Genomic DNA, 11,408 nt, shown 5'->3' on the forward strand with positions numbered 1-11,408 from the left:
CATCCAAGACAGCCCAGTGCTAACAGGGAAAGTCTCTCTCGCACGATTGCTAGAAGCTAGTCAAGTCGGCAACTCCACAGTCAAAAAAAGCAGGACAACACCTTTCAGGTGCAGAACAAAGAGACTCCAAAACAACTGTTCAACTGCCGAAGTCGGTGCTATGGGACTCACCCAACTTAACGCCCAAAATGTTTCACCATCTAATTCTGTGGGACAAGCTAAAGATTGATTTGCATATCTTTTTGCACTTTTATTTTTCGACTGACTTCTCATTTCTATTCTGTGTGCATGTATGCTGCGCTTTGCATTTTAGTAGCTAATAAACCTATCTTTTCTTTAACTGAAGAAAGCCTCGTTAAATTGGCTCGTTGAAAACAAAAATACATTTGGACTGAGAAAAGGTTACAGCGAGGGGAGAGTTCCTTTTTTAAATTAACCTTGTTGCGATCAACCGTGGGGGTTGAATAAAGATAGGGAGCCAGTTCATCCTTCATCATCTGGGAGCAAAACAATTCAGGGGTATCCCACAAGGAATTATAACAAATTCAGGGATTTTGCATGGGGACCAGTCCTAACAATGTGGTGCATTCACAAAACTCTACACTTAAGTGTATAATTTAGTCATTTCAATTCATAGGCGGTCAATTTTTGATTTCAGTCGGCAAGAGATTGCTCAAACTTGTGTTCAGAAACCCACTTCTTTCAGCAAAACTATTCACGTTCTTCCAATATTGGGAAAAAGCACAAAAATAAAAGTCCAATATTTTTCACCTGTTTACATGAAAATTGTTTTATTAAATAGAGCAAGTATACAATGTGCATAGCAAATACTATTTACAATACACTTAAAAGGTTTACAATATGATGGTAACTTTCCATGCTGAACACTGATGGAATTTCATTGCTACAAATGAAAGAAAAATTCCACCCTTAAGCTTATCAGATTTTCATGTCCAGCTAGTTTACAAATGTATCTTGTTACTACTCACATACATAGGAAAGAGAAATGAACTCATACTTGAGAATCCAGTAAAAACATGCAGCATTCAGAATTGCTTTAAAAGTCCATCAGGCAACAGCTGCTTTTTCAGTTCCTGCTGACAATTTAGTCAGTTTTAACTTTCTGACGACATAGTGCAAATTTTCTCTGCCGGTTCTCTCATTTTAGGCAGAGGTTGGAGGAGAAATCAGTACGCTAGTCAGAGGGATGGCTGAATTCCTGACAGAAGGTGCTGAGGCAGCAATTTTATTCAGTTTGTTCACCTCAGCCTGCCAATTGGGCACTTTCTTTGTCGTCATGTGACGACGAGCATGTTTGGTGAGGTGGTCACTGCGCATGAAGCGTCGATCACAAACAGGGCACTTGAACTTCTTCTCTCCGGTGTGAGTCCTGCGGTGTCGCGAAAGCTCATCTGAGCGAGCAAACTTTTTGTCACACCCTTCCCAGTTACAGTTAAATGGTTTCTCACCTGTGAAGATAAAAAATAATTTTTATTCAAGTTTTTTTTAATAACAATAACAAATTTTCTCCCCACAATTTAAAACAAACAAGGCGTGTTCCCACACCAAAACAAGAAAAGAACTCTTCCCCCCCCAAAAAATAAATAATAACAAATAGCAATACAAGAAAGAAGAAAATAACATAACAAACCCACTGCCGCAAAAACAAACCCCCCAACCATCCCCAAACCCACCGCCCCTGCCCCTCCCAATTGCTGCCGAGACCAACCACTCTCTACCCAAGATAAAAATTATTAGTGCACAATTCCTTCGTCTGAGTTTCTTAAAAGTAATTATTTCACACCACCTAGTAAGCATTTTAGGTTAAGATGCCTTATTTTGTTTTCCTGAAATGTATTTCAAATTGGCTTCTCTCCCATGGTGATATGCACAGGTAGCAAAATAAATGTAACAGAAGTAAGTGATTATGCATTTTTGGTAAGTGACAGTGTTCCTCTAGATCCAGCAGACAACTGGAGATCAACAGAGGAATGTGGAACATTAAAAGCATGGGTAACTAAATAAATTTAGAGTACCAATTTTTTTTTTCAATTAAGGGGCAATACACCTACCCTGTACATCTTTTTGGGCTGTGGGGGTGAGACCCACTCAGACATGGAAAGAATGTGCAAACTCCTCACGGACAGTGACCTGGGGCCAGGATCGAACCCAGGCCCTTGGCGCCGTGAGGCAGCAGTGCTAACCACTGCGCCACCCTAACTGTCATCAATTTAGGGGGAAATTGTAAAATGTTCGTTGAGTGTTATCTTACACAACTATATATCTAACTGGGTCAGAAATAAACAGTAACTGAAACCTATGAGAAATTAGATGTTTAATATTGCAGTCTTTCAGATAGATTATTTTTGCTTTTCCATTGTACAGATCAGAAAACAGATATTGGTTCAAAGAAATGATCTAACCATCAGGAATGCACAGGAATATGGAAGCAGGAGTAGCCAATTGATTCTTTCAGCATGTTTCACCATTCAATAGGATCACGGCTGCTCCGGATGTGGGAGCAATTGCATTTTTCTGTCTGACCCCCCCCCCCCCGGCTGCACTGCCTTCTGGGTAGGACAATTCCACACATTAATGACCCTCAGAGAAAGACATTCTCCTTGTCTCAGTTTCAAACGGTAGATCTATTATTCTGAAACTACGTCCCCTAGTTTGTGTCTCCCCAGAGTGTGGAAACATAAGAACTAGGAGCCGAAGTAGACCATCCGGCCCTTCAAGCCTGCTCCGCCATTCTATAAGATCATGGCTGATCTATTTGTGGGCTCAGAACCACTTACCCGCATTCTCGCCATATCCCGTAATTCCTTTATTTTTCAAAAAAACATCTACCCTATCTTTAAATATATTCAATGAAGTAGCGTCTACTACTCCTTTCGGTAGGGAATTCCATACTTTAACCACCCTCTAAGTGAAGAAGTTCCTCCTTGATTCAGTCCTAAATCTGCTCCCCCTAATCTTGAGGCTATGCCCTCTTGTCCTACTTTCACCTACCAGTGGAAACATCCTTTCTACTTCTATCTTATCCATTCCCTTCAAAATTTTATAGTTTCTATTAGATCCCCCCTCAACCTTCTGAATTCCAGTGAATATTATCCCAATCTACTCAGCCTCTCCTCATACGATAACCCCCTCAACTCCGGAATCAGCCTAGTGAACCTCCTCTGCACCCCCTCTAGTGCAAGCACATCCTTTCTCAAGTGTGGAGACCAGAACTGCACACAGTACTCCAGGTGTGACCTCTCTACTTTTAAACTCAATCCCCTTCGCAACGAAGAACAAAATTCCATTTGCCTTCCTAATTACTTGTTGCACCTGCAGACCAACCTTCTGTGACTCATGCACAAGTACACCCAGGTCGCTCTGCATAGCAGCATGCTGCAGCTTCTTACCATTTAAGTAATAATCCGTTCTATTGTTACTCCTACCAAAATGCACGACTTCACACTTATTGACATTATACTCCATCTGCCAGACCTTTGCCCACTCACTCAATGTGTCAATGTTCCTCTGTAAGGTTTTACAGTCCTCAGTACACTTTGCTCTGCCACACACCATACACGTAGTTCCCAACTCCAAATCGTCTATATAAATTGTAAATAATTGTGGTCCCAACACCGATCCCTGAGGCACACCACTCATCACTGATTGCCAGCCAGAATAGCAGTCATTTATTCCCACTCTTTGGGTGCAATTCTCTGCACTTACGACGGTGCGGAGAATAGCGGGGGTCGTAAATTTTTACGGCCACGCTAGTCCGACGCCCTCCCGCTATTCTCCCCCCCCCCCCAACTCCCGACCCGAATCACTGCCGCCGTTTTTTTACGGCGAGCAGCGATTCACAGCTGGCCGATGGGCCGAATTCCAAGCCCTTTACGGCCGTTTTTACGAACGGCAAACACACCTGGTCTGGCCGTTCGTAAAAGCGGCCATAAAGTCCCGATCTTGGCAACCATGGCACCGATTGGCATGGCAGTACCACGGCCGTGCCAAGGGTGCCATGGGCCCGCGATCGGTGGGCACCGATCGCGGGGAGCGGGTCCGATTCCCGCGCACTCTTTGTCCTTCCGCCGCCCCGCTGTATCACTTCGCGGGGCGGCTGAGGGGCATCCCGGCCCGCGCATGCGCGGGTTTCGCGCAAATGCGCGATGACGTCATCCGCGCATGCGCGGGTTGGAGTCTTCCAATCCGTGCATGTGCGGCTGACGTCATGTGACGCGTTGAAGGTTCACCTTCAACTTAGGCTGACCGCACTGCACGTATGCAAATTTCCCCCCAGCATCTACCCTGTCAAGGCCCCTCTGGACCTTGTGTTATGCATTTTTATTTTCTTAGACCAATCAATAATGGTGTCACTTTCTACATGTAATTATGATGTCAAAATGTTTAAAATTATATTTTGATATTATAATTTAAAACTAATACAATTTGCTTTTGAAATCTATTAATTAAAAGAAATTGTAATAAAATATATAATCATTCAGGTTAAACCAGGCAACGTTATCATAAAATTGAGACCAGTTACATTACAATGGAGGATTTAAGCATAAAAATATGTTATAAATTGGCCCAGGTCTTGTGGTCAGCAGTGAAGCAACAGCACGCACCAGGACCTCGAAGAAAGCTGCCCTCAAATATCTAGTGATCCCTGGGGCATGGCTTTCCCCTTTCCTGATGCTAATTTGATTCAGGTCTGGAGAATTTCCAGGTGAACAGCGACAGTGATGCCATCAAGCAGGGTAAGGAGTTAATTATACTGAAGAATTCTTACAGATAGTAATGTAATGGTCTGATTATACTTTTAAAAAAAGTTTTACAGAGTTAAAAGATTGGGACATGCACATGGAAATAAATTAGATGCTGAAATATCATTAAACTTTAAAAAAAACTTTTGTTTTAAACCTCTGGAATTATCATACGGTAGAAATTTGAGGTTCCACAAATATAAAATTAGATTTTCAGAGATTGTTTAACAATAGTTATGACGTAGTGCGGCATTAATAATTCAGTTAAATCTCAATCAACAAAACACAATGTTTTAAAAGTGATATTACAGCATAAAAGGGGAAGATCACATCAGTTCAAATGATTTCTAAAGTTTGCTGTCTGCAGGGTCATTGACAGTGTACTCTGTGACGGAGCAGAGAATTAGTGACAGCATCTTCTGGATTTTGATATTTAACTGCGCATGTGCGGATGCCAGACGTTGCTGTCTGCTCCGGGAGTTGTGATGACAGTGAATGCTGACAGTGTTACAGTTTCACAATAGCAAAATCAGGGCCATTATTATGCTCAAATTAAAGTAAGTATACCTGTGTGAGTTCGGAGATGTGCTTTTAAGTGAGAACTCTTGAAGTAGGTCTTCCTGCATCCAGTAAAGCTGCAAACATAATTGCGTCTTCTAGAGAAGTCCATCTGTGGTACACAGTTTTGGCCTGATGAGACAAAGACTGGAGCAGGTGCAAGTGGCAATAATTTTGTGTTACCAACTGTCATTACTGTCTGTTGACCCGGAGAGGGTGGAGTAATAGAGGGCTGGGGTAGCACAAACATCACAGTTCCTTGTGGCATGGAGGTTCCCATCAAAAGTGGTTGAGAAACTGGCGTCATCTGGGTAACTGCAGGCTTTACACAATTGCTGTGTGTTTGGATGAATGCTGAAATTACACCTCCCCCTCCTCCTCCTCTTCCTGCTCCGTTCACTGGGAACATCTGACAGATAACTGGAGTGTTTGTCACAGGTACAGATGGCAAGCGTGCTGGTAAAGGTCTGACTAATTTCTGATGTTCAGTGTCAGCTTTGTCTGGTGCACAAGGCAGTGATAAAGAGGACACTGCTTGCTGTTGGTCCTTGGTAAATGGACTGGTGAAATTCTGCTGCAAAAAGCATTTACTTACAAAATCTGTAGAAGCGCACATGTCCTTAGTGTGCTTACATTGGCTTGATACTTTTCCTTTCACCTCTGTCCTAAAATTTTGACTACTTGAGTCTAGTCTCTCAATCAGTGGTGATGAAGGAATGTGGTTACAGGGAGAATTATCAGCAGTGTGACGGATGACACTTGTAGCCACCGACCTGCACTGATGAGCAACACTTGGTTCAGTTAAAGAGGCTTCTTACATGAAAACTCCTGAATGTTCACTAAGGCAGGCTTTGCGGTCATGGTGCTGACTGTGTAGACTCCAGTGTTTACAGTGACTGCCGTTGGCTTTGTGTAAGTGAGCTGTGGCACCGGGGCAGCATTACCTGATTCACCAGGACTGTGTGGCGGAGTCATACACTGTAAAGACAAAAGAAACTTCAAGTTTAGTTTGACATCGGAACAACGATGCCTTTCCCTCAACTATTATTTTTTAATTATTCTGTTACCTCTGATCCTAAATGCACCAGCACCAACAATTGCAAAGCAAGTTTACAAGCTCATGAATTCAATCATTGCCAAGCCGAACATGTCTGTCTGTGACTCCATCATCACCAATAGGGTTAATTTAGAAACATTGCATACTTACAAGTAAAGACAATGAGTGGTAGTCCCTCTGCAACACTGGGGGAACGGACTCGCAGTGCACAGAATCCGTGTCTGAAGCAGGTGTCAGGGGTCGAATTTTTAAGAGATCGCCTTTTTGAGTTCTTTGACCCCAGGAACTCATACAAACAAGAGCCTCGACAGCTTCAATATCATTCTGCTCCAATGTACTCCCAGAAGACCTTTCACTGTCATGACGTTTCCTTTCTAATATCGACTCATATATGCCCATGATTTCAACCTGCAGCAAGAAAAAAATCTCAACTTTGAAATAAAAGTTAACTTGAACTTTCAATCCATTTTTGATGCACCTTGAAGTTAGAGAAATATTACCATTTCAGCATTGGTTGCCAACAACATACAGGGGGTTATTCACATAGAACACAATCCCAAGGTATTTCTGAGATGTGCAGTTTAGGTCTCTCCACACAAATTGCCAGAATATTGGCAGACGGTGTTTACCATGTTAAATGTAAATTGCAGTTACAAACGTCAGTATAATCTCAAACTGCAATGCAGAAACATTAGATACACAGCTTTGGAAAAGGCACACATAGATCACAAAATGTTATTTCTCTTCAAAACTAAACTTAAAATAGACCATTACTTTGTTTTTTTGCATTAATTGATTATTCAGATTCTTAGCTAATATACATGTAGCTCTAGGCCTAATGTGATAGTGTCTGTCAACATTCAGTGAGAGAGGGCAGGCTAGAATCAGTGAGAGAGGGCAGGCTAGAATCAGTGATCCTGATCTCCTCCCACTCCAAATATAGAAGCATGTTTACGTCATCGACCAAGCAGCCATGTGAAATGTGCATGTCTCCCAAAGCTACCAGGAAGTCCCCTCCTACAACATCTCTTTGTCCAAGAAAACAAACTCGAAAGATTATTCTAGCGTCATATGCAATCCAACTTTGTTCACATTCCTTCCAGGCTATACCAGGGCATCACTCTGGTCTGAACGGAAAACTGGAAGTGTTTTTCTTCAATCTAGGAAAAATTGTATGTGATGCTTAAATTATTTGAATTAGCACCAATGCTTCGTTGTAGATTCAACCCCGCATATGGTCTTATCCTCAAACATCAGGTGAATAATATTTGCACCACGTTTAAGAAGGGTTGATTGTAACAAACGAATTTGTCGTTCCCACGGAATGATACAATATTGTCCTCATTACAGCATCTAGACTTCTGTTATTGCCCCCAAAACAACACTCCTTTACCATTGTTACAATCAACTGCCTTTCCTCTATGTTATTTCCTAGCGGTTAAATATTTTTTCTTAAAACGCTTCTCAGGAACATGAGCTAGCTGGACTCAGAACCGCAGACCAGCACTGTTGCTGTCATCGTTTTGCACATTAATGTACTCACATTGCGGGGATCTTCCATTTCTGCAGCTTGACATGGAGAATTACACCGCATCTTTTGATTGATGAACATAAATAACAGAATCCCCCCGAACTAAAGAATTGTGTGGCCGGGGTGGGAAGAGAGAGGAAGCTCACAAACAGGAGCAAGAGGAATACCAGATTCCCTGCGCGGTGGGCATCACCGCCTAGTTGCAACACACACAGAACAACACTGCAGCTGGCGGCTGGGCGGGGGGAGGGGGGGGGGCGCCAATGGGAGACAAAGGTGTAGCCGGCGCCCGCCAATCGGGGCGCGGGCAGCGCGTGATCAGGGGCTGATGGCTGGCGTGGCCCCGCGCCGTCACCGGCGTGATTGGCGGGGGAGGCAACGCGCGGCCCCGCCCACCCGTCCCGGCCTGCGCTCAACCAGGTCCGCCCCCATTGCAGAGTCACCCGTGTCAGCGCGAACTGACTGAACTCGGCGCTGGAAACTGGGGGAAAGGTCGGGTCGTGTCAGGGCTGCGTTCTAACCCGCGCTGCTGCTTAGTCAACACCAAAGGCAGCAGGGCTGGGTGAGCGGGGGGGGGGGGGGGAAGGAAAATACCCACCCATCTGTGTGTTTTTTCCTCCTCTCTGAATGGTTGAAATCAGCAAGTTAGTTTTCTTCTGGGCTTTAAAAAAAAAATCCCGTGTCCTGCCTGCCTGTTGCTTGAAGGAGCTGACCCGCTGCAACATCTAAAGAAAATATCAACATTTATTTCCTATTCAACCCAGGTTAACTGGGGATACAGGAATAGGGCGGAATACCCCACCCTATTCCTGTATCCCCAGTTAACCTGGGTTGAATAGGAAATAAATGTTGATATTTTCTTTAGATGTTGCAGCGGGTCAGCTCCTTCAAGCAACAAACAGGCAGGACGCGGGATTTTTTAAATTAACGAATTGTGGTCGGTGGAATGATGTTCCTTTGGTAAACCTGCACAGGCGCCTCCCAATCGTAGCCTCTGTTCAGCAAATGTTGCAGGATTACTTGCTTTTCTCTCTCCTCACCTTGACAAGCTAGATGAGGCACACACCAATCCTCTCCACCCTTTCATCCCAGGGCACAGTGACTTGATGAAAGAGGTGACTTCTTGATCCAAGTTTTCAAGATAATGAAGGGGTGGATACAGATAATCCATTTCAATTGGTGGAGGGCCCTAGGGCAAGAGGTCTAAACAATAGATCCAGGCCGAGGAGTGGGTATGATGGGTGGCAGAGATTTGAAACTCAAATGATTCGCAGGAGCATAAAATTGTTACAGCACCAAAGGAGTCCATTCAGACCATCGTATCTGCACCAGCTCTCCACGTGAGAAATTCATCTCGTACCATTCCCAATCCTTCTTCCCATAACCTTGCACATTCTTCCTTTTCAGATAACAAGCCCCTTTGAATACTTTGATTGAACCCATTTCCACCACACTCTTCGGCAGTGCATTTCAGACCCTAACCACTGGCTGTATGGAAAGGTTTATCCTTGTGTTACTTTTGCCAGTTACTTTAAATCTGTGCTCTCTTGTTCTCAATCCTTTCACAAGTAGGAGCAGTTTCTTACTATCTACTGTGTCCAGACCCTCATGATTTTGTGTATCTCTATCAGATCTCTCAACCTTACCTTTTCCAAGGGAAACAATACCAACTTTGAATCGACAGAAACTCTACCAGTGCAGAAGGAGGCCCATCAAGTCTGCACAGACTCTCCAAAAGAGCACCCTACTTAGGACCACTCCCCCCGCCCTATTCCTGTATCCCCAGTTAACCTGCACATCTTGAGACACTAATTTAGCACAACCAATCCACCTAACCTGCACATCTTTGGACTGTGGGAGGAAACCCACGCAGTCATGTGGAGAATCAGGCAAGACCAGAATTGAAGTCGGGTCCCTGGCGCTGTGAGACAGCAGTGCTGAACACCATGCCACCCAACTTCACCAATCTATCTTCATAACTGAAGTTCCTCAACCCTGGAACCATTGTCATGAATCTTTTCTGTACTCTCTCCAATGCCTTCACATCTTTCCTAATGTAAGGTGCCCAAAACGGGATGCAATACTGCAGCTGAGGCCGAACTAGTGACTTACACAAGTTCAACATAACCTCCTTGTTTCTGTACTCTTCATATTGAACTTCATCGGCAACTTGTCTGCCCATTCCACCAACTTGTCTATGCCCTTTTGAATTTCTACACTATCCTCATGGATCACTGTGCTTCCAAGTTTTGTATATTTGGAATTGAGCACTGTGCATCAAGGTCTAGGTTATTAATATATATTAGGAAGAGCAAGGGTGCCAACACTAACCCCTGGCAAACTCCATACTGACCATCCTCCAGGCCAAAACACATCCATTAACCACCACTCTTTGTTTCCTGTCACGTAGCCAATTTTGTACCAATGTTGCTCTTTTCCTTTTATTCCATGAGCTATAAAGTTGCTCATACATCTGTGGTATGGCACTTTTTCAAATACCTTTAGGAGTTCCATTTACAGCGCATAACAATTATCCTTATCAGCCCTCTAGGTTGTATTTTCATCCGTGCAAAACACAAGGCTGAAGCATTTGCAAACATCTTCAGCCAGAAGGGCCAAGCAGCTGATCCATCACAGCCTCCCCTCAGATCTCTAGGATCTCAGAAACCAGTCTTCAGTCAATGGGATTCACTCCACATGATACCAAAGAAACGCCTGGAGGTACTGGGTACAGCAAAATCTAAGGGCCCTGACAACCTCCCAGCAGTAGTACTGAAAATTTTCCTCCAGCACTAGCCTTGCCTGTAACCAACCTGTTCCTGTACAATTCCAACACTGGCATCTATCCAACAATGTGAAGAATTGCCCATCGTCTTGTCTGCAAAAAATAGAACAAAGCCAATTACCACCCCATCAGGCCATCGGGAAAGTAACAGAAAGTGTCACCGACAGTGCTATCAAGCAGCACTTGCACATTAATAATCCTGGACCTCCATTCCTAACAGCATTCTGGGTGTACCTACACATATGGATTGCAGTGGTTCAAGAAGATGGTTCACCACCTATCTTCTCAAGGGCCATTAAGGATGAGAACCAAATATTTGCCTTGCCAGCCACACTCACATTCCATGAAAGACTGAAAAAAACCAAATGATTGTGAATCAAACATTTCTGGGTCTGAATGATCAGCCACTACTCCCCTCGCCAACTCCTATGCACCATCCCCCCAACCACTCTCCTCCCAACTGAGGCCAATTAAAGATATTGAAAAGCTCTTTATGAGCTTGTCAGGGTTTGAACAAAAATTTTTTAAGGAGACAGACGGCTTGCCCATACCTTCAGAAACAGATCAACTGAAGGGGAGATAGGTACTGAGTGGGAGCCAGTTATGGCTGCCCCAGGCAGGACCCAAAGGGTAGTCGGCAGGGCAAGGGGAGACTCAACACTTGGTAAGAGGATGCTGCTGGCAGAGAGCTGACAATGCAGGCAACCACAAGGG

The 11,408-nt window shown here is 44.0% G+C and overlaps 1 protein-coding gene across 1 annotated transcript; it reads right to left on the minus strand.

Annotated features, from left to right (window-relative positions):
* Positions 1–771: 771 nt before the first annotated feature.
* On the minus strand, positions 772–8,142 carry klf11a (Kruppel-like factor 11a). Its single transcript, XM_038800272.1, is given in 5 exon segments — positions 772–1,469; positions 5,331–6,128; positions 6,131–6,299; positions 6,529–6,786; positions 7,922–8,142. Coding segments are annotated over 5 exon segments (1,599 nt in total). The 5' UTR covers positions 7,991–8,142; the 3' UTR covers positions 772–1,164.
* Positions 8,143–11,408: the final 3,266 nt, after the last annotated feature.

Source organism: Scyliorhinus canicula, chromosome 6, assembly GCF_902713615.1.
Source record: "Scyliorhinus canicula chromosome 6, sScyCan1.1, whole genome shotgun sequence".
Taxonomy (NCBI): Eukaryota; Metazoa; Chordata; class Chondrichthyes; order Carcharhiniformes; family Scyliorhinidae; genus Scyliorhinus; species Scyliorhinus canicula.